This window comes from Cololabis saira, chromosome 19 (assembly GCF_033807715.1).
Source record: "Cololabis saira isolate AMF1-May2022 chromosome 19, fColSai1.1, whole genome shotgun sequence".
Taxonomy (NCBI): domain Eukaryota; kingdom Metazoa; phylum Chordata; class Actinopteri; order Beloniformes; family Belonidae; genus Cololabis; species Cololabis saira.
This window is the reverse complement of record NC_084605.1, coordinates 21754822-21780172: the sequence shown is the minus strand read 5'-3', so window position 1 is coordinate 21780172 and position 25351 is coordinate 21754822. Positions and strand designations below refer to the sequence as shown.

At 42.1% G+C, this 25351-nt stretch overlaps 1 protein-coding gene across 4 annotated transcripts in view; it reads left to right on the top strand.

The window, feature by feature from the left end:
• Positions 1-2802: 2802 nt before the first annotated feature.
• The window catches only part of LOC133419306 (urotensin-2 receptor), a 123216-nt gene continuing 100667 nt past the window's right edge, over positions 2803-25351 (top strand). For 3 of the 4 annotated variants that reach the window (XR_009770504.1, XM_061708399.1, XM_061708400.1), the window contains exons 1-3: positions 2803-3409; positions 6458-7173; positions 11975-12353. Coding sequence is in view for 3 of the 4 variants with exons in the window: in XM_061708399.1 (XP_061564383.1) it covers positions 6460-7173; positions 11975-12352 (1092 nt within the window). In the remaining variant the exon portion in view is untranslated. The remainder of the gene's footprint in view (positions 3410-6457; positions 7174-11974; positions 12354-25351) is intronic. The other variant, XM_061708401.1, reaches the window with a different exon arrangement.

The following is a 25351-nucleotide window of genomic DNA, read 5'->3' as shown; positions in this document are numbered from 1 at the left end:
CCGCACAACGGGGTATGAAAAGTCCTCATTTACTGTTGTGCTTGGCTGCCACGCTGATGGACAGAAACTATGGTGATTTTTAAAAGAAAAACTTTGCCTAAAGAGACTTTTCCAGCCGGAGTCATTATAAAGGCAAATGAAAAAGGCTGGATGGATGAAGCCATGATGATCCAGTGGCTGAGGCAGGTCTATGTGCGGCGACCCAGTGGTTTTTTTCACACATCATGCGTGGGCTAACGTGTCTGCTGGGACTGTTCGGGCTTTTGCAAAAGCCGGCATTTCCGAGGTCACGCACGGCACAGAAAGTGACTCTGACAGCGAGGAAATTCGGACTGATATGGGTGGGTTGGGTGGGCAGGGGTCATTATCCTACTTTAATTTTCCAAGTCCTCTTAGTTTGTGTTGTTTCTACGATTCCCTTGGTGAAACTCAATTGATAACAAAATTTCCCTTCAATTATCGTTCGGTTTGCTGTAATGTGGTCTAGTTGCTTTCAGAGCCAGGGTGATTTCTCAGGTGGTTTGCTGCATGCAGTTTCTGTTGTAGTGGTGGAATGTGCTTTGACTGTAATCAAGGTCATTTTATTTTACAAACGTATGTTTTGCTAGGTAGTGTAAAGCTTTTCTCCCCCAAAAATCCACACATGTGGTCGCCCACATGGAAAAGTTAGTCCGAGTAAACAATGGAAAAAAAGTCTAAAATAAACCCCTTCATTATATCTGATCCCTTGCTTTTGGGTTTAAAAAAAAATATTCATAAGGAAATAAAGAAAATGTGTTTGATAAATGAAACAAATATAAAATCACAATGTGAATTAATAAAAACAATTACAGTAACCCATCAATCGATCAATGATGATGTGGGATATTGAATTAAAAAAAGTGGACCAGAGTTAGTCATACTGGTGTCGTCTAACAGCAGATGGAAGAAATGACCCATGGTAGCGTTCCTTTTAGCAGCCTGGGTTCCTGTAATTTGCAATTCCATTACGCATATGCGTATAGTGTATGCAACATACTGTGTTGATTTTCAACCAGTGAAATCATTAGAGGTTCCCTCCTAATCTTTAGTGTTTGTGACAATAGCTCTATTGGGAATATCTTTATCAAGATATTGCTTTTGAAATATGGCACCAAATTCCCTCCTACTGTTGCTAAATGAACCCACTGAGCATCTGTTTCTCCAGACTGCCTTAAATCCTGTTTGACCCCCGCACACACAAATGGAGTAAACTTATTTCTTCACACTGCTGCTATGGACACAAAATTGGTTTTGTGAAGTCACACTTTCCCTGATTTTTAACTACTGAGTATTACAGTTGATTTCACACTACTCAAGCCTGATTTGTCTGTAACCGAGCTCGACTAAAAGGTCACAGGCACATTTGAGAGTGACCTGTGTTCAGGCACTCAATTTTGTGTGAATTCGAAAGACATTGCAGAGTCGTCCAGCAATCACTGATAGTGGAGAGATTTCTTGCATGCTAACAATTCCTATTCATACTACATCCAATGAGAGAGCAAAAGCGTGGGGTGACATCCTAGTGTGGAAGGGAAGCCTACAAACCAAAGGGGATCTGCTGTAAAGATAGACAACGAAGAAGCAGCAGCCGCTTGGCAAACTAAAAAGGTTTGGACCCAAGTAAGAGAGCAAAACTTTACTAAACTTTGGCCAGAGAACAGATTATTTGATGTGACATTTATGATGATCCACACAAGGCATAGTGAGCAAGCACTGGTCGTTTCAGTACGTCCAACCATTCATTCCCTTCCTGCTTCTTCCTATTCAGGTTTATAGGGGTCTGCTGGAGTCTGTCCCAGCTGCCTAAGGAAAGAATGCAGGGTCCACCATGGAAAGGTCACCTGTCCAATTCAGGGCCTCTTTTGTTGATTTTCAAACTAAAATATCCTGTTTTACATTATGTATCATTTGCAGTCTCTCGTCATGAAAAGGTTTTTTGTTGACAAAGTAAGTGACCAAGATGCTGTCAAATCATGTACTCCATTACCCTCAGTTTATCTGTAACTGAACACCTCAAGCAAAGATCGCAGGGAATCTTTGGACCAAACATGGCCCACATCTGCAGCTTTCTCACATCAAATGTTTAATGTGAGAAATCACCTGCTAGCTAAATCTATTTATTATATTTTATAGCAGATATTTAGACATCATCTACTGTAGCAACATCTGTGCTGGTATTTGCGCTAACATTATGTCAAGACAACTTTGGATTTCTACGTGCCTAAAAATGCAAATTTTACGACAGTCATTTTTAATTTTAAACAAAAAAACAAAGAAAAACTCTTCAAAGTCCCAAAAGAAGTACAAAAATCACATTCAGCCAACAGTTTTGTTAGTTCTTAGACCCTGTCAAGCCTGTAGCAGCAACATAAGGCCAAAGGTGCTGGCTTGAGTCAGCCCTGCAGCACCAGACATTGTTTGATGACGCTGCCTCATGGGATTACTCCACTGGTAGGTGACACTGACCCTGACACTGTTGGTTTAAAATAATGGACCCACTGGAATGAATGGCCATTGCTGCCTGTCTTTTTAGTTTTTGATTTATTGACTGTATGACTGTCAGTGAGACAGCAGGGTTGCACTGTCAGTGTCTAATATGTCTTAAGTCCCAGTGTTGCATATATCAGATTGTGGCACACGCCCCTGTTGCATGGAAATATATGGCATAGGGGTTGGAGAGGGAGCAGAACACATTTCCTGCATACCTCTCCGTTGCCTGTTCTCTCCGTCTTCACCCTCCCACTTGGAGCTCTGGAGCGAGAGTGCCTCATGACCAACATGTTCCCGTCTCTCTCTCTACACCGCTCACACTCTCTCCCCCTCTCTCTCTCTGTTACTCTCAGTCAAAGGCAGGATTCTCCGTAACCAGCTGGAGCTTATTGCAATCCTCATCATCATTTCATTGATGTTCTCTCTTTTTTCCCCCCTTTTTTTAAGCTTTTTTTTTTCCCTGGATTTGTATTTCAGCTTCCGATGTCACGGCTGACATCATCTGCTTGGATGCTACAAGAAGGTGCACAAAGGTTGTAGAGAATGGAAGAGAACTTTTACTGCTTCAATCAGTGTACCTTTCTTGTGACTGTCGACACTTCACATCTGATAATTTCCCTGGGAGACCAGTCAACAGTGGACGTGGATTTGTTGTAATGAATGACTCATTTAGGTTATCTCCCCTCCTCAAGACTGCTCGTGACAGAATTCTTTTTCTTCTTTTTTCATTCCACCTGTATGTTTCACCTCTAAGTTACTCTGTAAAATATGTGGGGACTTTTATGGCGTGTGAAATTTTTTCACTAAGTGTGAAGTTTAGAGGACCAAAGTGAGACAAAGCATGGCTCATGGAACCGCAGCTGAGTGTTGAACGGTTCTGTCAAAGACGACAGTGCAGGTAAGAGTGCATGTACTCCGGCTCACTTCAGTTTGAAGACAGACTCCTGATCTTAGAGATATCTTCACATATATGCAGTAAAACCAGGGGACACGTCTGCGAGTGTACACTAAAATTTAAAAAATGTCCCCTCTTTTGCAAATTTCCCCTCTGTGGGACTATTAAAGGTTTATCTTATCTTATCTTAATCTTTAATATTAACCAAGTCTGACTTCATTTTGGACATCTTCCAGATCCACTTATGTCACAAAGAAGTATACTTTATAAATGACTAGTTTCCGGGTCTTGAAAGCTGTGTATTAGTCTGGCCAAAAGGGAGACCTCTGCAACTTGGTGAGAAAGTTTCTTCAACAGTAGCATTAACTGTCACAAATCTGGCTCTGCTATTCTGGATTAAAGTGTATATGACTTGTGGTATTAGTGGGATTGTTGTGCTTGAATTGGGACTTAGAAAAGACTTGTGTTTAGGAAGGCCCAAGCCAGGAGGAAAATACCTGAATAAGGCTTCAGTCCTAGAAGTGAAGTCAACCCAGGCTTTCAGTATGGAATTATACTGGATGGAACAGACTTTAATCCAGTAGTGAAGTCAGTAATTTAATTGGGGTATGTAAATGTTTCTGGGGAAAAACTAGCATGTTTTTGCTTTTTGTGGTTCTTTAGCATCATCAGTTTTTGATACTAATAAACACTTAAAAATGTGCAAAACGTATTTAATTTCATGTGAATCAAAATTAGAATCATGTTTATTTGGCCAAGTCAGGTCAAACAAGACAGGGAATTTGACTATTTTCGCTGAATTATAGTCAGACCTAATAGTAGGAAAATACATCTTTAGCCAAAAAAGAAACTTTTTTCATTTTGCTATGTTTAATTAAAATGGCCAAGGACCCCCCCCCCCCCCCCCAAAAAAAAAGAGAATAATAAAAATAGTAGGCTAATGGGGGAATATTAAGTATCCCCTTGATTCAAAAACTAAGATCTACCGTCAGCTAACTAAATAGTTGTGTCCCGTTTGATTTATCAACATAGCTCATTCTTCTTTGTTTCAGTTGCTACAACATTGCTTCAGTTGAGGTTTCTGGGCATTTGCTTAGTCTCTTTATGTCCTTCCACAGCAGTTCGATTGCATTGAAGTTTGTTTTTTACCAAAATTAACCATGCTTGGTGAACAGTTCCACTTTGGTGTTACCTGTCCAGAGCACATTATAGCAGAAGCCTTGTGGTTTGTTCAGGTACAAATTCACAAACCAAATGCATGTTTCCTTGGCAACTTTTTCTTACCAACCATACTTAGGAATCAGTCTCCTATTAATTGAGTTTTCCTGGAATAACTTTTAATATGCTTTGTGAGGTCTGAGATGTAGCAACCATTGGGGTAAATTTGCTGCAGTGCCCACTCCTGGAAAGACTGGCAACATCTTGATCCTTTCCATTAATATTTTTTCCTGAATACTGAAAAAATTGTTTGGAAATGGTTTTATAACCCTTTCAACATTGGTGTGTAGAACAACAGTTGCTTCTTTAAGACCATTGCTATTTCCCTCTTGGCACATACAAATCTGGCAACTCCCAAACCCTCTGCTTTTATAGAGGTCTGCACACCTGGTCATGATCAATTCATTGAGACCCAATGCTTAGCAGCACCTGGCTGCAATTTACCCAATTAAATCATATGGAAGCACTAAGCTTTACACTTAAGCACTAAGCAGACAAAAGTTTCCAGTAAGATTTCATCTTTTTGGCTTCATTTTTGTTAAATGAATAATGGCACATTGAAAAAAGTTCTGATTTATACGCCCTCATTCTCCTGCTTGGGCTCCAAAAAGTGCTCTGACCAGTCAGGGTTGGGAGGAAGAACATCTGTGGGAGTCCTGGGCTCTTTGCTGCTGGGATGTTAGTGATAGATCTTTGAGGGTTGTGGACCACGGTCTCTGTGGACTGGGATTGCTTCCCACAGATGCCATCAGGTCCCTTCAGATTGGTATTGGGGGACTTTGGAGACCAAATGAACTACTCAAATTCTTTGCTATGTTATTTAAGCACTTCTGAACAAAAAAAAAACTGTTGGGGACGCCACTGCTGACCTGCTGGTGAGGCGATTGCTACAATGGAATGATGCTGCCATGTTGGAGGAGTGAGTGGTCTACAAAAACATTTAGATACTGCCAAAATTACTTTCATGTGAATATGAGGTTGCAGGTTTTCCCAGCAACACATTGCACTGTAGCAAAAAGAGAAGTGTTTTTGTTATATTTTTTAATAATAACTAATGTTGGTCAGTTTCTTGGCTAAAACATCACATTTACAGATTTCCATCATTTTTTTTCCCCACTGCAGTATTAATTCACATTTCGTCTTAAGCTCCAGAATGTTACTGTCTTGTATTTTGATGCCACTGTGAATGTTTCATTTCAATCAGATTGGCTCTGCTCTTAACATTTCTTCCAGGTTCCAATTCTTGCCCAGCATCCTTTTTAATTAGATTGTAAAAACTTTCATAACCCATAACACAAAAACATATGTAGCTGTGTCACCGTGCATGGGCAAAATTAGCATTCCGATTATCCTCAGAGAGACACAGCAAGGTCTTTACCCCTACTAGTTTGCTGTGAGAGACTGGGACTCTTGCAGAAAATTAATTGTATGAATGGAACCTGATAAGACGCTTTTGAATTAATGCAAGCCAATTTTGTCATTGTCTAATGGCACATATCAGATATGGATGATAAGAATGACAGAACATTAGGTATAGTTCTCTCCATTTATAGAGGATCCACTTCCATTAAGTCAGTAGTTTTTTTAATTCCTGGTCTCGGGACCCCCTTTTCTGCATGTTTTAGATGTTTCTCCCTGATACATGACTGTGTCATCAACAGACTTGTGCAGACCTTGATAACATGCTGATGATGGCCATTAATTAGAAGTGTTGATAGGAGACATATAAAACATGCAGGACAGGGAGTCCCGAGAACCAGAATCGAGAAACACTGCATTGTCGTTCAGGATGAGGGTTATATAAACCTTTTTCATACCTCTCTACCAATCCAGGCATGGCAACAGTGCCCATGGAACCCGTAGGAGTCCTGGTGGAGAAGAGCGCCAATGCTACTGACACCCCTATGAGCTCGCATGAGGATTCAGCTGCCACCTTTACCATCGGGACCATCCTCTCCATCATGTGCCTCATTGGAGTCTCAGGGAACATCTACACTCTGGTGGTCATGTGCCACTCCATGAGGACTGCAGCATCCATGTACATCTATATTATAAACTTAGCTTTGGCAGATCTCCTGTACCTTCTCACGATCCCTTTTGTGGTCTGCACACATTTTCTAAAGGGATGGTACTTTGGACATGTGGGGTGTCAGATCCTGATTAGCATGGATTTCCTGACCATGCATGCCAGCATCTTCACACTGACAATCATGAGCACTGAGCGCTATTTTGCGGTGCTCAAGCCACTCGACACAGTCAAGCGGTCTAAAAGTTACCGGAAGGCTATCGCTTTGGTGGTGTGGATAGCATCACTAATTCTCACCCTACCAATGATTGTGAGCATCCAGCTAACGACGGTGGGCTCCAAGGCTATGTGTCAGCCCACTTTATCCCCTCTGTCTTACAAGATTTATCTTTCCTTCCTTTTTTGCACGAGCATTGTTGCTCCAGGACTGATAATTGGCTATCTCTACATCCAACTAGCACGCACATACTGGATTTCACAAACGGAAACATTCAAACAGACAAAGAAACTACCTAATCAAAAGGTCAGTACAATAAAAGACAAAATGTGCTTTCTTGTGATGTTTTATCAACCATTGTAAAATATTTATGCATTGAACAATGTGAATGTGCTTGCTGGACACTTTCTGCAGTCTTATTCCCAACCAAGGGGCTACATCCTGGTTGCTATTATAACAAAAATCTCTTAGTGAAGGAAACAACTTTTCCTGTAATGGCCACTAGGTGGCCCCAAAAGCAACTCAATTTCTATTGTTCATATTAAAATGTCAAACGTCCCCATAGCTAGATTTGACATCCATGGCAACTTTATAGGTTGTGCCTATAGGATGTATCTCATCAGGCTAGTTTATATAAAACCAAAACGTTTGTGTGAAATTAGGGGTGTGGTCTTATTATTGGTGGTTGGTTAATAGGTAATGGCTAAAGGCTGAATTATGGTTCTGCGTTAAATCATCGCAGAGCCTATGTCGTGGGGTACACGGCTACGCGGGAGGCTCTCCGTAGCCTACGCCGTAGCCTGACGTGCACCTCCCAAAAAATATAACTATGCGTCGAGGCGACGCAGACCCAACGTAGACCGAGAGGGCTGTGATTGGTTTGCTTGGTAGCAACGCATTTCCGGTTCCGGTTCGTGAAGCAGTAGTGAACTTTCAGCGCTCTTTTCTTCGTGTGTGTGATTTATTAGGGCCCGAGCACAGTGCGAAGGCCCTTTTGTATCTGTAGGAATTTTTCCCGTTCTCGTTTTTTTTTTCTCTTTTTTTTTGCCCCCCTAAACGTGCCCAAAAAGTCACCAAATTTTGCACGCAAGCCAGACCTGTCGAAAAATTTGATATTTATGGTTTGCCTGTGTAATTTTGTTGCGCAATTTATGCCATTTCTTCGGCCGTGTCTTCGCCCGAACCGTAACGTGCACCCAGGTGTGTTTTACATCAAAATGTGCGTCTCGATCCTGCGACGATGCGCATTACTTTTCTCAGTCGAAAGCGTCACCGTGGCGACGATAGACGGCAAAAAGCACGTCCCCCCTTCATCTGATTGGTCCATATTTGATAGTTCCCCAAAAGTCACCAAATTTTGCACGCAAGCCAGGCCTTGCAAAAAGTTAGATATTTCATGGTTTGCATTAATGGGCGTGGCCTAATGGCTCAACAGCGCCCCCTAGAAAACTTTGTGCCTCAAGCCCCACAATACGGTTTGACGTACATGCACGAAAATCGGTACACACCTATATCATGTCGCAACTTAAAGAAAAGTCTCTTGGCGCCATGGCCGAAACCGAACAGGAAGTCGGCCATTTTGAATTAGTCGTGTAATTTTGCCGCAATTTATGCCATTCCTTCGGCCGTTTCTTCGCCCGAACCGTAACGTGCACCCAGGTGTGTTATACATCAAAATGCGGTCTCGATCCTGCGACGATGCGCATTACTTTTCTCAGTCAAAATCATTACCGTGGTGACGATTGACGCCAAAAAACGCGCCCCCCCCCTTCATCTGATTGGTCCATATTTGATAGTTCCTACTTTCTGCCATAACTTTTGAATGGTTTGACATAAAGACTCGTGGGTGGTGTCATCGGACTCGGTTTTCAGTCCTTGAACATAATTGGTGCAAATTAGCCCCACCCCCTTCTTCTGATTGGTCAATATTTGATAGTCCCTATTCTCTGCCATAACCTTTGAATGGTTTGACATAGAGATTCGTGGGTGGTGTCATCTGACTCGGTTTTGAGTACTTGATTCTTCATTGGCATGAATTAGCCCCGCCCCTTCTTCTGATTGGTCGATATCTGGTAGTTCCTACTTTCTGCCATAACGTTTGAATGGTTTGATATAGAGAACGTGGGTGGTTTCATCCACTAAATGTCCAGGCCTGAAGACATCTACATGCAAGTCATACAAGCACTTCCACTGCAGCACGCCTGAACGTGCACAAGGGTGCGAGGGCCCGTTCATCGCTGCTTGCTGCTTTAATTATATATATATTTATTTATTTTTTGTTTTTTTGCACAATAGTTGTCCTTATCTCTTTGATTCACTGTGCCTGGAAAAGCCGGAAGCTAAACAAAGTATCAACTACCGAAGGGTTCACGACAGCGTCACGTCGTAGGCTCTGCGTTTGTTTAACGCAGAACCTTAAATCAGACTTAACTGTCAACACTTTGACACTTAGCGTTAAATTAACTTTATTTGAATGAAGACCTAATAGAATAGTCATTGTTATTTTAAATATAATATGGTTTCTTCTGCATTTAACTGTACTAAGAGATATCTGCATCCACCTTTGGGTTAGTCTTGAGGGTTAGGTTAGGTTAAGTGAAACTTGGCAAAGGAGCATGAAGCATCTATCTCTGCTCCTTCTAGCTCATCAGTTGCTACCTCTTGCAGTAGCTGGGCCCTCCAGTTGCATGAACTTTGCCTTGGATCATTTCAGTGCCCTTTAAAATTGACTAACTGGACCACAAGTCAAAGACATCTGAAATGGATGCAGCCAGATCTGAAACAAGCACTAATGGACCTCCGCTGGGACCATCAGTCTCTCTCAGACTTTAGCCAGTAAATTTGGTGGACCTGTAGCAACCACTACTAGCCAACACATTGGCATTTGTGAGTGGCCGAGTGACTGTGAGTCCCAGTGGAGATATGTTACATCTCGCTTCAGCTCTAGCTCAGCTCATTTCTGATGTTGTTATGATGGTATTATTAGCTGGATTAACTGGGCTTGGGTTGTATCAGATCCTTCCTACATGGCACCATGCAGAAAGACTCAAAACAGGGTTCAGAAAACCCATAGGCAAAGTTACTAGGGCTTGTGTGTCCAGTTGTTTTGATACTGTCTATATTCCGAGCCAACAAATCTTCCAGGGTAAAATTGCAGAGACAACGTAATTTATCCAAAGTGGTAATGTGAACCAAATATTCCACTGCACATTAACTTCATGTCAAGTCTTGCTTAATGGTACAGAAAATTGTTGACTTTGAATAGAGAATTTGTTTCCATCCGAACACATGTTTTCTGACTATTTCACCATGGGACTAGATAGATTCATCATAGCCACTTCATGGCTTGTATGGGTCATGGCCCTGAACCATCCATCAACTTCTCCCACTTTTCCCTATTAAGGGTCAAACGAGCACAAATACCATAGTGAAAAACTGAAAACTACTCCAATATAATTAGAAGTGTTGTCCATTGTATTACTACTGTGTATCCTGACCACTGGTGGTTCTAGGATTTTTCTGAAACAGGGGCCATTATGGGGCCAAATGTAACCTTCAGGTGCCAACAGTATTATGCTCCTTTCACATAGAGGGCGCAAAGCGGCGACCGCCACTGGCTTTCCCATTCATTGTGTATGTGCTACCGCGGCGCAAGGGCGGCGAGCGAGAGGGCGCCTGCCGCGGCGGTGCGCCCCGCCTGCCTGCGCCCGAATTGAACATTTTTTTATTTCACCGTGCCGCGCTGTGACAACATCTCGACGCGTCCAATAGGAGAGAAGGTGGTGGAGTCATCCTGCTGAGGCTTGGACCAACTCTCCCCAACAGGCTGTCAAACTGCTCCCTGTTCAGCCTGAAGGACCACCAAGCTCATCATGGAGCTGTAACTCCCGGACAAGCCTGTATTCCCCCAAATCCTGTCTTGCCATGAGGATTTCATAGACCCAGACCCTCCTTGCTGCTGCTGCTCGTCTCCTCCTCCTCAGAAGCATGGATTGATACATTTTTCAAACCGAGCTGTACTGGCTACAGGCTACTGTACGTCCAAATGAGTGGGAAAAGGGCGCCAGACCGGAAAATTTTTTTCCGGTCGCCTAGCAACAAATATTTGCACGATGCCCACATGCGCGCCTTGCTCTGCACCGACTCTGCGCCCACCCGGCGGTGTGCGCGGCGCAAACCGCGCTCTATGTGAAAGCAGCTTTAAGCAGTGAAATTAAAAAAATTTCAATTCGGGCAGGCAGGCGCAGCACAAATCCCGCGGCAGGCACCCTCTTGCGCGCCGCCGAGCTCAGCAGCAGAGCGAGATGCTCTTGCGCCGCAGTAGTACATACACAATGAATGGGAAAGCCGGCGGCGGTCTGCGCTTTGCGCCCTCTATTGTGAAAGGGGCTCTGTTTAATTTAACATCATCCGCTTTCTTTGGAAGCAGAATGAAAACGCAATCCTTACGTTACGTTCAGCCCGCCACACATATTTTAAAAGGAAGTGACCCCTCCCTCCAATTCAAACTGTCCAATAACGTCTACCATAATCTGTTTGTCCCACTTAGAGTGCACCAAGCTGTTTCTTCTTCTATTCAGTTGTATTCACGCAACAGGTGCCACCAACAGTTTGGGGGTGGAACTGCAGCAGTGATCATCAAATTCTCAGCTTGCCCGTTGATTGACAGAACAGCGGCACTTCAGGGGCCTATCAGATTACAGGCGGGGCCTTGGCCCCCTATGGCCTCCCCCTAGATCTGCCCCTGATCCTGACAGTTTAATAAAAGGAAATGTAGCCTTCTTAAGACGCAAAAATCAGCCATGTGAAAGCTGGAGGTGTTATATGTGATGTTTATACATGATAAATGTTAATGATTAGAAATAAATAAACTTTTAAATAATAATAATAATAACAAGATATAATAAAGAAATAATACAAATCTTGTTATTTCGGTCACTTTATCTAAAATAAAGCAATAAACACCTTACGGACTTTATTTAATAAAGTTCATTTTGTCCATGGCTTTACAATTTAATTTGCTGATTCTTAGTTACAGAGTTACAGAAACCAACTAATTATTAAATGTGTTTTACTGATGGTACCTCTCTGGTTTTATGTCCTGAAGGTGCTTTATCTGATTTTCACCATCGTACTCCTCTTCTGGGCATGCTTCCTTCCTTTCTGGATCTGGCAGCTGCTCGGACAGTTCAACCCCTCATTGTCGCTCTCCACCAAAGCCAAACGCAACATCAACTACCTTACTACATGCCTGACATACTCCAACAGCTGCATCAATCCGTTCCTCTACACGCTGCTCACCAAGAACTACAAGGAATACCTGAGGAAGCACAAGCGGTCGTGGGCGGCTGGCAGCTACTTCAGCCGTCGGAGTCGTTTTCAGCGTTCGCCACGGAGGTCGCCATCCGCCAGCAGTCAGCAGTGTACCGAGAGCTTCATGCTTACCCACACAGCTTCATTGCGAGCTCATAACAGCAGTTTGTGAGGTAGGAACACACACAAGAGCATTTTCCCTGTTGCAGTTAAGCATCCAAAGCAAGGGGATGATTTGGATGTGGCGGTTTTGAGGTATTTTCCTTTTGTTTGAAGCATTGTTTCAGTTATGTGGTATTTATTTGTGGGTATCTTAAAACACATCTGTTTGGTTTTCCTGTCTGAAGGTCAACACTGTATACATGTTGCCAGTACAAGTGACAGTTCTTTACGTTAACTTCTAAAAAGTCAATGTGGGATAGAGGAGTAAAGACCAGGGTTTTTATAACCAATACGAACAAAATGATTTTGACGAGTAGAGCCAGTTAGCTGTTACATTACTCCAGTGTTCCTTTATATGATGTGATGCTTTAAAGGCAACATCCGGCCTTGAATAGGATGTGACTGTTCTAGGAGACCAATGCAACTGCTTTTATTGTGGCCTAGAAGGGTCCAGAGGTGAATCAGCTATCTTCATCTGGGTTTAATGCTGCTAACCAGGGCTTACCAAAGATTGGCTAAACAGACGGCATGTAGCCTGTCGGGTCCAATGGTTGGGTGACCTCGTCCTGGACCATTCAAAACATTAATAGCTGAACGCCATCTGTCACGCTCTGCTATGGAACCAGTTACTGGGTGATCCATTGCTCAGTCCCAACTTGCTTGGTTGCAACAACCCAGTCACGTGCTAGCTCAGCTAATCCTTGTTTGGACTCCATTGGTAGTTGTTTAAGATGCTGTATTATTAGCGACATTTGAAATCAGGATGGAGACAGATTTGATCAAACTGAATGAAAGGTAATGTCAGTTAGCATCATGGGGCAGCATGTCTAAAGCAAGCCCCTGATGCTTGCCTTAGAAAGTGGGTATTGTGAAAGAACATCAGAAATTTGATGACTTCAGTAAATCAAGAATTTAGGTGAGGAACATGATCATTTTTAAGCAAACAGGTTTCCTGCGTGTACAGTATGTAAATGAAGAGGAAAACAATATATTCATTCAGTCTGTTCTATTCATAACTTAAATCACAAAAAATATTTGGTAACTTTAGATTTAATCATGGCATTAGTCAATGTATTACAACTAATGTTTTATTAGTTATATTATTATTATCAGAATATTATATTCTGTCTCATCTATTATACATTTCAAGTGCACCATTGGTTGTCATTTCTGCACAGTAACAATATTCACAAGCAACAACAAATGTTTTGTTAGAAGAAACACTGTGTTTTTATTTTTTATCAAACAGAAATGTGCATGTTTGCCTTTTGGCCATGGCCAAGATAATGGGACAACCATTTTTCTGTGTAATAACTTCATGTTGACAATCAAACGGAAGACAAATGATGTTCATATTCATACTTCTCAAGTATGAAAGACAGCTGGCAAAGCACCACTAACAAAACATAACCGTTCTGAATTCAGTCTTCTGGGTTTTCAGGCTTTGCTAGTCTGAATCAGATGGAGACGCTTTCTACTCTGCTGTTTGCCTGTTTGTTTTTGAAATTGCTGAATGTCAACTGAATTGGTTAGCTGCTTGTTTTTTTTTAACTGTTGTGGCTCTGACTGGTATCTTAAGTTTTTAAATCCTTTAAATTGTATTCTCAGATCCTGGCTGCAAGTACAAATATTTCAGCATGCCCCTGAACCAAGCCTTTTTTTAAAACATTTTTTAGGTCTCCTGTGTCTGTTTGCCTGTGTGTGTGTGTTGATTAGATAACCTAAAAAGGTAAAAGTCAGTCCCAGCAAAACATGTGATGTGCCACCGTGTTATGTGCACTGGGAGATGAAACCTCTCCTGTATGTTGACTATAAAATTTTAGGCTATTTTTAAAAAGTGAGAACTTTAACACTGGTTTTGTTAAATTCAATTTCATTTCACTTGCTGAGGGCAGATTAAATGAGCGCTATGACATTACAGGCTCCATGCAGACAGTAGACTGGAGCCTATTTCAGCTTTTATTTGGTAAGAGTCAGGATACACCCTGGACAGGTCGCCGGTTCCTCACACTAGTCCCAAAGTGACTTAATAATAGTGACTGTTGTATTGTGTTCATTATGTCTTCAGATTGATAGCTTTGTGGTTTTCTTTTGTTCAGACAAGGATCCGAGGTCTTACCTTCAAACCTTTCTGACAGTTTCGGCAGAACTTCCGCATTTCTCAGAGAGTCACACTCTCTGAGGAAGGCGGAAGTTCTGCCGAAACTGTCAGAAAAGGTAAGACCTCGGATCCCTGTCTGTCTGAACAAAAGAAAACCACAAAGCTAATAATAGTGACTGCTTGGCTTTTTACTGCAACAATATAATTTACCTCCTGAGATTCATAAAGTATTAATTAATCATATTATATCAATGTTTCTTCATCTTTTGAGGCACGGGACATTTCTTTTTAATTGTAGGAATATTCTTAAGCGCAACAACACCCAATTTAAGACTCTATTGTCTTCGATTAAAATTAAATTAAAGTCTCATTTATCTCCTGAACACTGCACTTTAGGGACATGCACTCAACAAGCAGCTAATTATTTGTAGTAACCAAAAAAAACCAAACATTTTTTGGACTAATTAAGGGAATTTGGATCATTCTCCATGGCACAGCTGATGACAATCACAATCACAATCAGGTAAACGGCAGCACAGGTATCTAGGAACTGTGGCGGTATTCCCTAAGTTAAAACAAAAAAAGAGTAAATTAGAATAAAATAAAAGAAAACACACATTAGAATTGATAAATATAAAAAAGGTCAGTCACCCATATTTCACATATTCTGCAGAAATATTGTCATTATGGTTTGTCTTTAATTGCTAATGTGAAGAAAGATTTGACATGAAGTAGTTCCTGCCCTCTTTCGTATCTTTGCCACTAATCGGAAGAAGCTCTTGTGGAGGCGAGTCCTGTGGACACCGATGCTCACGCCTGCACTGTCCCAGGTTGTGGACTATGTCCATCTGCTGAAACAGAGGAGGAGTTGGGTGGCGTTTGTCTCTGAAGGTGCACAGTGCTTTCCGTCTTCAGCTCTGAATATAGATGATATCCATGAGGGAATGTCAGAGCTGCAGCTCTGATGACCCACTAGAGCGACTTCTTCTTGACCAGGATGGTTTTTTGTCATACACACATTGAAGGCACTGGTGATAATGTTTTCCATTAGTCCTCTGTATGCTTTCATGAGGTGACTAACTAATTTCTTCAGAGGGAAAACAGGCAGGTGGCTCATCCCTGAAGTCTCAAATGAATTGTTTTGTTTTGTAAATTCTGAGCTCAAGATAATTTTCCTTACCACAGACGATGCAATTATCTACCAGATCCCTGTATGGGGACTCATCCCTAGCTCTGATGATGCCAAGGATGGGGTTGTCATTTGCATACTTTAATTATGTTATTGTCCCGAGTGTATAAAGGCAAAAGACTTCGGGGCCCAGGCAGCAGCCCTGTGTGGCTCCTGTGCTCGCTACAAGTTTAGCAGAGACCTACTTCCCCATCCTCAGCACCTGAGGTCGGTCTTTAGGAAAGTCCAGGATCCAGTTGCAGGTGGGTATCGGCATTCACGGGTCTTCCAGCTTACACAGGGAGCTTCATCAGCCTGGCTGTATTGAAGCAGCTGTAATCCAGGCACAGGAGTTATGCACGTGCGTTGGGGTTGTCCAGAGGGTGTAGTGAAGTGCCAGAACCACCGTATTGTCGACTGATCTATTCAAGCAAGAGACAAACTGAAGGAGTCCACTGTATCTGAAACCACAGAGTTGATCTGTCTTCAGACACTGGTGGTGACAGATTTAAGTGGCACAGGCCTGTAACTGAGGATTTGAAGAGGTCATATGAGACAGATCTGTTCAACATGTCGGTGTATACCTGTTGTCAGTTCTTCTACACAGGCCTTCAGGACCCTCAGGGCTACATGGTCTGGGCCCACAGCCTTGTGGGGGGGTTCACCTGCATCAGAGCCTTGAGAAGATCTGTGTACATGTCACCTGTGGGGATTCTCTTCTGGGTTGCAGGGAGCCTTTAGTGGGAAGGTCTCTGTTGTTCTCTCTGTTGATCGAAACTGGCATAGAAGCTCTTAAGGTCGTGTGATACATTTTGGTTCACAACTCTGTCTGCACCCATCCTGGAGTTTTTTACTGATTTTGTTTAATCTCTTGCCATCTTCCCTGTAGCAGCTTTCAAGTCTCTGGGTGCATGTTCTTTTGGCACCTTTGATGGCTTTTTTTGGAGCTTACAGTATATCAGACCAGCACATACTTCCCAATGTCCCCTGACCTTAGAGCTGCACACTGGGTTCTAGTTACAGTAGTTGCATACATTCACACTGAACCATGGTTTCTATATAGTATATACATGGATAGGGTGGGAAGGGATACACATGGAGGTACACCACTCAATATAACTGCTCACCGTGTCTGCTACTCATGAATATCATCCATTGTTTCCTTGAAAATACTCATAACTGTGGCTTCCAAACAGCACTCAACCATCTGCTCACATCTAATGGTGTGATTGAACTTCCATTAGAAGCTTCCATCAAGCTTTTTTGGAAGCAGCTCTGGACCTGACCTGCACATGTTCAGCCTCTCAACAGAAGTGCTTCAAAAGTTAAAAGAATTTCAACTTAAAAATCTGTTTTAAAAATCTCATGACTCATGAGTGTCCCAGCGTTAACTTCTGGTTCATATCTTGAGATGATCTAAACTTAACCAAACTCAGAAATAACTAAAGACCCAAAATGTATTTTCATCATACAAATATGTCATGAATTTAACAACCACAGGCGGCGCTACAACTGACACCTTACAACATCTAATGTGATATCTGGTATACTTATACAAGGCTTAAATTATTAGTAATATATAAAGTACCTACTTTGTGAAGCCATTCCGCCTTTTGATTCTTGATACATGTTATAGAAATTAGGACTAAATTTAATTTCCAGCTTTGCTGTAAATGTCATTTCCAGTCACATTGGCTCTGTTTCCTGTGACTTTATTAATTTATATTTATTTATTTAAGAATGGTGGCCATCCTTTTCTCATTCTGATATATTTTCTTAAGTGGTGATATCACATTCACCTATTTTTATTCTCATAGTGTGTCAAAGTCACATTTTTATTTTAAGCTTTCCGTCTCCAGGTGTGCAGCTTCCAGGGACACAAAGATTATGCTTCTATATTTATTCATGTGCTTGGAAATCATGGCTTGTGCATGCATCAAATTGGCCTTAGATGACATTTTTATTTGCAGAGGAAGCTGGATGATCCAATGACAGTGACTCAGCAGAGAAGAGAGGGTGAACCACAGGGATAGGCTGGGAGGACACACTGTTTAGGTTGCACAGACACATCTGACAGGCGGTGAAAAAGCCAGCTGATGCACAACAGGAGGATTCTGCTTTAGTTGTAGATCATATCGACAATGTAAATAACAAAAATATAGACTCATATGAAGTGGATCAGAACTAAGTCCAGATGTACACGCCAGGATATCACAGCTGAAAGTTTTTATTGCTGTAAGTGTGCTAAAGAAAATGTATATAAATATTTAACAACAATATCACTGGTTTCCCACCGGAAAGAAAACAGGAGGGCAAATCCAAAGTTAACAGTCAATTATAAAGGGTATTGTTGGTGCTTCATCCTTGATTACTGGCTGGTGTGTGTCCAGGCGAGCTGCACAGGAAAAGTTTCCATGAGTTATATATATATGTCACGTCTCTGCTATCAGGTACAATGTGTTGAGTGACACCCTGCATGATTTACGAGGAAAAACAATTTGAGTTCCACAAACACACACACACACACACACACACACACTGGATGTAACCTTTGTAACCTCCGTGGAGTGAATTTTTATTCCAGGTAAAATTACGTAAAATCACAATTTCATAAACAACTAGGGGTGTGCTCTTTTGAGTGACAGTCTATAGTGTCAAACAACCGGCTGTGAGGCATCGTATGTGAACTTATCTTCTGATCTGTGAAAAAAGACGTGACAGAGGCTTTTTTTTACTCTTTTGTTGCAGTAACTGATACAACAGTACACCACAAACCTGTACACAATACACCACATGTTTTTTTGTTGTTTTTTTTCGCTTCAGATGGCGTTTAAAGTAAGTTTCATCTAAAGTAAGAACTCATCATTGCAACATTTTACATAAAGTAAAGCATGCCATGTCCACTTTGAGCATGTGACCTGCTTCAGTTCTAATGCGATGGTCTTGAATGTTGTAGTATTTGTCCAGCAGATCAATGAAATGGGAAATACTCAGTTTGTCATAAACAAACTGTTGAAGCAGAACAGAGAGCTTTATGAGTTCATTCTTTGCATCTGCAACAGAAACAGTAAGGCAGTGCTACCCATGAGACTCGTATAGTTCTCATTTTGGTCAAGGTCTAACGCTAAACAGCTTTCCCCTGCAGTAAAAATCAAGTTTACAGCCGAGGACACTGCAGGGCAAAAAAATGAGACTGACACCAAACATCCAGACAGGGTAGAAGCATTAACGATGCTTTTAAAAGCAGCCATGCGGAGAGAAACATCCACTATAACTCACTCCTGGTTCATCTACTTAATGACGATGCAGAATTGGGCTCCATTTGAAGTTCTTACTATCCAGTGTTACAGAAACTGTGCCATGTACAGCCTATGTCATTCTGAAGGTTGTCGTTCTACAAAGCAATCATACTCCGTGTTAATGTGTTTTCTTTTTTAGCCCACAAGTGCAGTAATTGTTGCTCGAAATCTACAATCAGGGCTGTTGATTATGATGACATTGATCAGTTTGTGTGCCTGGGGGAGCACAGCTGGGTTGTACAGCAAACTTGGCAACCCACCAGCTGGAAAATCCTCTCATTCCCTTCATGGTGAGAAAGACGAGAGGCAAAAAAAAAAAAAAAAGTCGGCATGCCATCCAAGTGTGGATTAACTTTACACCATGCTACTGAGGACTGGAATTAAAAACGTTCTGCAGTTACAACCTCGATGAAAGATGAAAAAAAAAAAAAAAAAAAACAATAAAAGGTAAAAAACAAAAGGTTAAAATTAGAATGCACTTAGAATCACATAAAACCCATTATTTTATTCACGATAAAACATATACCGTATTTTCTGGACTATAAGCTGCACCTGTATATAAGCCGCATCCGCTCTATTTTTTAAAAAATAATGAAAAAAAGATAGACAAGCCGCACCTGTATATAAGCCGCATCCACTCTATTTAAAAAAAAAAGATATGCAAGCCGCAGATATTTATGTTGTTAGATTAGATACTTACTACATGTAGATAATGATTTTGAACTGTAAATGATGTACATGTTTGTACCTAAATAGATCCTTTCCTAACAGTCTTTTAACACGGCAGCAACTTTGCTGATTAAAATGGGACAGAACCAAGAGAAAACCGGTATTTATTTATCTATTTATCTGTTTGAAATCTGCTTCTACCTACTTCTATCTGCTAAAGAAGAAGTAGCATATTCTTCTTTGCATTTATTTTTTCTTAGTTTTTATTCTAATTCCGGTTAGAGCGCCCGAGCGGTGGAAGAAAAATCCACAGAATAGCCGCACCTTTGTATAAGCCGCATGGTTGAAAACCTATGAAAAAAGTAGCGGCTTATAGTCCAGAAAATACGGTACATTTAAAAAATTTGGTGATTAAGGATTTGATGGTAGAAAGATGTTTCAAAAAAGTTAGTCTAAAGTTTACCTTTGTGTGGCATCTCCTCTTCTCTTAACAACATTTCACATACGTCTGGGTACTGAGGAGACAAGCTGTCGTCCCGCTCTGGCCGGATCCAGGAATCAAGCTCAACAGTCCTGTGTCAGCTTTTTTTATAGGGTCGCTCTAAAACTGACGCCATTATCGGAAATACTGCCCTGTGCACCATGTGGTACCATGATATTTTTATAAGAGAATCTGAATTCTTTGTTCTCTAAGACCAACCACAGGAAGTAATGCTGTGCTGCCTTGCCACTTCCTGTTTTGAGTCCTCAGAAAGTGGTTGTCGGCTCTAGAGCAGTAGCAGTGGTGAAGCTATCTCTGCTCCCCCATTTCATTCACTTTGGTTAAATATTGGATTGTGGTAGCTTCCCCTTCTCCTCCAACAAAAGCCACGTTGAATTGATTGAATTGAATGCCTTTTATTGTCAATATACAATGTACAACTGAATTGTTTAACTTATCCTTTGGAGAGTGCAAAACAATTAAAACAATAAGTAAGTAAAAAGGTCAGATTTGAAAAACAATATCAATAAGAGGTATGGAGGTATTTAAACATTTACTGTAACTGTACATATAATTTACTTCTATTCGTTTAGGATGCTGATGGCTTTTGGAAATAAACACTTCCTCAGTCTGTTTGTCCTTGCTTTTAAGTTTCTTTTAAGCTTCACTCCTTACCAACCTTGACTTTTGGAAAATCGTCCACACAGACTTCAGGCTTATATTTCAAATTCAGCACCTTTTGGAAAAACTGTTTGGTTCAAGGGTTTTATTTGCCATTCCAGTCCAGTCCTCTCAGAATTCTCTCAGAGTCAAAAAGTTTAGGAAAGGGGAAAAGAGCATATAATAAAAATAGAACAATATAATACAAAATGTATATATATATATATGTAATATAAAGATATACAGTGCCATAGCACTGTATATCTAGCTACTGCCGCCTCGGTGGTAGAGCGGGTCGTCCAATGATCGGAAGGTTGGCCAATCCCGCTCCGTCCCAGTTGCTGTCGTAGTGTCCTTGGGCAAGACACCTTACCCACTGTGCCCCGTGTGAATGTATTTGAATGTGTATGAATGTTTGTTGGTGGTCGGAGAAGGTCGGAGAGGTTTGGCGCAATATGGCAGCCACCCTTCCGTCAGTCTGCAGGGAAGCTGTGGCTACAAAACGTAGCTTACCACCACCGGTGAGAATGTGTATGAATGAATAATGATCTCTGTAAAGCGCTCTGGGTGCCTTGAAGGGCGCTATATAAAACCAAGTCATTATTATTATTATAGCCAGGGCTGCACATAAGTGGGCCGCCAGAGCGCATGCGCCGTCAAAATCCCCGGTGCGCCGTCAATCTTGTGCTGCGAAGCGCTTTTGCGTACCAACAGCTGGGGCTCATATTATTGGTTGTGGCCAGAGCAGAATACTAATATTAAAAAATCTATTGCGAGAGCTTTTCCCCAGAACTGCCACTCAAAGTTGGTACTGGCCAATCACAGCGCGTCCTTACTCCCCCTCCATGCTCGTGGCGGCGGTGGGTTGGGCAGAAAGAGATGTAAAGGCTGGTTTATGGTTCAGCGTTACACCAACGCAGAGCCTACGGCGTAGGGTACGCGCCGACACACACCGTATTTGCGCGTCGCCGCGTACCCTACGGCGTAGGCTCTGCGGCGATTTAAAGCAGAACCATAATTCAGGCTTTAGGATCTAATCATCACTAGGGGTGGGCGGTACACCGGTGTCATAGTCATCACCGGTGTGACACTGCGCCACGACATGGATTTTGCAATACCGTCAATACCGTAATAAATCAATTATAAAATAATAAGCCTAAATAAGGCATTAAAAACGTCGGTGATATGCAAGGTTTGCTGCCGTGTTGTGACAGCAAGAGGTGGAAACACAAGCAACCTGTTTCATCACTTAAAAAACACGCACGCCCGTGAATATGAAGAGGCAACCCGGGCCAAAACGAGCGCAAGTGGGACCAGCAGCTGCTGCTGGGACCGCTGCTCCGCTGGTGCTGCGGAGCAGCTGAGCAGCACCAGCGGAGCACGTCCCAAGAATACACAGCTTTCACTGCAGGCATCGTTTATGCTGCTACACCTTACGACAAGAGTAGTAAGAAATGCAGGGCTTAAAGTATTCCGGCACCGTGCCGGATCTCCGGCGTACGCAGTTTTTTTTCTCGGCATGCGAGTTTGAGTGCTTTAAAAAAAAAAAAAAAAAAAAAAAAGGTTTGAGAGAAAAAAAAGTCTGAGTCAACCGGGTTCGTCTACCAATGGAATGAGAGGAAAGCAGCTCTGGCGCTCAACCAAACTAACACTAGCCAATCAGAAGTAGAGCTGGGCAGGTCTTTGACGGCAGCGGAGCGCAGAGCGCTGTTTCAACCTGCTGGAATACCAGTCACCCACTTCAAGATGGAGAAAAAATTAATGAATGTCGGTTTAAAAGAATCTTTTTGCCCAGAAGAAAAAAAGAGTGACAAAAAATACCCATAACCATGTTCTTCTCTCGAAAAAACACACCTGTACCGCGGGCTTTAGAAGAAAAAGGCGCTGCAGCGCGAGTCGGGATGAAGCGGCTCAGAAGAGCAGTGAAATACGTGCGAGGCGGGGCTGATCTCCGCAATTTGAAGCTTTGTATAATAATTATTAAAAAAAAAGGGTTGCTACTATGTGAATATCACTTATCACGGGTTCTTTTTGGAACGTAACCCTCTCGAAAAACAAGGGATTACTGTATATGAATACTCATGGCATAAACCTGTCAAGTTTTGGATTTAAAATGAAGGGAAATTTTCCATCACCCGCTGTCCAACCAGCCCAACCGAGGTTCAGTATTAGATTTTAAGACAAGTTTACTAAATATTTAAAATAATATAATAAAAATAAATATAATATAAAGGATACTACCATTTACTTATTATATTATAAAAATATTAACCTTATTCACATAAAGGGACAGGACAGGCTACTCCTCCCAAAACGTACCAAAAAATACCGTGATATTATACCGTCACCGTTCAAAAGATGAAAAATACCGTGATATTAATTTTAGGTCATATCGCCCACCCCTAATCATCACAAGCAGTTACTGAACAAACCCCGACACGTCTCGTCAAAATGTCCAAGAAGCAAGCGACGCTCAGTAATTATTTTGGCGTTCCACCACCACCAAAAAGACTCCAAACTGAACCACTGCCAGAAAGAAAACGTGTTTGCCGAGAAGTGGCTGCATGTGGTTGGTTGGCTCGAAACCAATGATGAACGCAGCGAGATGTGGTGCAAAATATGCCGTGAGCATCCCAACCTGGCCGATAAAAACTGCAACTTTTATACAGGAACAAATAATTTCAGTCACCCACATTTTGATAAGCACGAGAAAAGCAAAGAGCATGTCAACATAGTTGAAACAATAAATAAGGATCGGAGTTGCCCACTTGACCGGTGGCAGGACAAAATAAATGAAGAGCAGCGCCAAGCACTGTGTAATTTATTTCTGTTGGCCTTTCATAAAGCGAAACATGCACGGCCTATGAGTTCATTTGAAGAGGACATTCCGCTGTTCAAGAGACTCGGGGTTGAAGTTGGAAGTGCGTATCATTCACGCGAAGGCGGGTCCCGCATCATGCAGACCATTGCGCAGACAATCAGCTCCGAACTGTGTGAAAAATTTAAAAGCAGCTGAATTTTGGGGACTGATGTTTGACGGATCAGAAGACATAAACAAAATGGAGCAAGAGATTGTGTACATTGTGTCTGTGTCTAGCAATGGAGAGTTTAACTCGGATTTCCTTGGGTTAATTAATCTGGGGGCAAATCGATCAGCACAGTACATTGTGGATGGACTTGCGCAGCTATTCCAGGAATATGGTTTAGCGGATGAGTGGAAGACAAAGTTGGTCTCCGTGTGCACAGACGGGGCAGCTGTTAACGTGGGAGTATACAACGGCGTCATTCCTAAATTACGTCAGAAGGTGGTCGTCGGGGATTCCCTTGTGCACGTTCTGTTTACAGCACACACGCTGGAGAACTGCGCCAAGTCAGCTGATCGCATGGTACCGTACTGTGAGACTTTTAATCGTTCTGTTGTCAGGCTGCTAAGCTTTTATTTGCAGAAGGGGGGGGCAAAACGTACAGCAGAACTACAGAAAATATGTGGTGAGAATGGCATTGCCTGTGTCAAACTAGGAAAGTTTCACAATATTAGATGGTCTGCATGGAGACAGGAGACTCTATTGAAAATAGACTACTGGCTACAAGTGATGACAGTGACCTAAAACATGCATGCACAGAGCGCTTTCACTGTTTCCTTGCCAACATGCTTGATACTGGGGAGAACCTACAGTCCCTCTCCCTCAAGTTCCAGCAAGATAAGCTGTGTATTGGTGAATGCAAAGATGAGCTGATGGTAGCTGTTGGACAGCTGACACTTATGCGTGACAGTGATGAGGGCAAGTACAGAAATCTGGTTGTTGCCAATGCTGATGCTGACAGGGACAAGCTTGGTGTACTGAATGGTCTAATTCAGGAGTTTGAAGCCAGATATGAATCCCTAAAGGCATGTGACCCATTTCTAATTTTTGACCCTTCAACTTGGCCTCAAGAAATGAAAGACATCCACAGTTTTGGCAACACAACACTCAGTAGAATCCTACGGAATTATGAGGGCAGCATGTCTGTTGACAAAGAGTTAACTCTGAGAGAATGGATGCGTTTAAAGCAAGCAGGAAAACGTTTAGTATCCTCCTCTGTGTATGACTTGGTCAAAATACTGAAAACTAACAATCCAGAGATGTACTCGAACATTCAGAAAGTCATTGTGTTGTCCCTTACACTGCCCTTGAGCAGTGCTGCATGTGAGAGAGGATTTTCACATCTCAATATAATAAAGAACAAGTACAGATCCAGCCTGTCAGATTCTCGCCTGTCATCCCTGATGCACATCCACCTGTCTAAGAAGACAACAGAGACTTTTGACCCAAAGCCAGCTGTTGAACTGTGGATGCAAACGGCTGATCGCAGGCTCAACCAGGGGAAGAGGAGTCAGCCTGCAGCATCTTCTCACATGGTTGAAATTGAGGACAGTGACAGTAGCCAGGAGAGCAGTGATGATGATGATGATGATGATGATGATGTACAGGTGTAGCCTAGGACTGAGCTTAAAGAGCAGTGGGGTCATGTGTTTAAGGAACAGACTTCAAAGTGGCTTAAAGAGAAAAGCAGTAATATGATTTTGCTCTTGTTTTTTTGTTTTGCATCCACCACCCTCTCACACACATCTTAACACACATCCACTCACC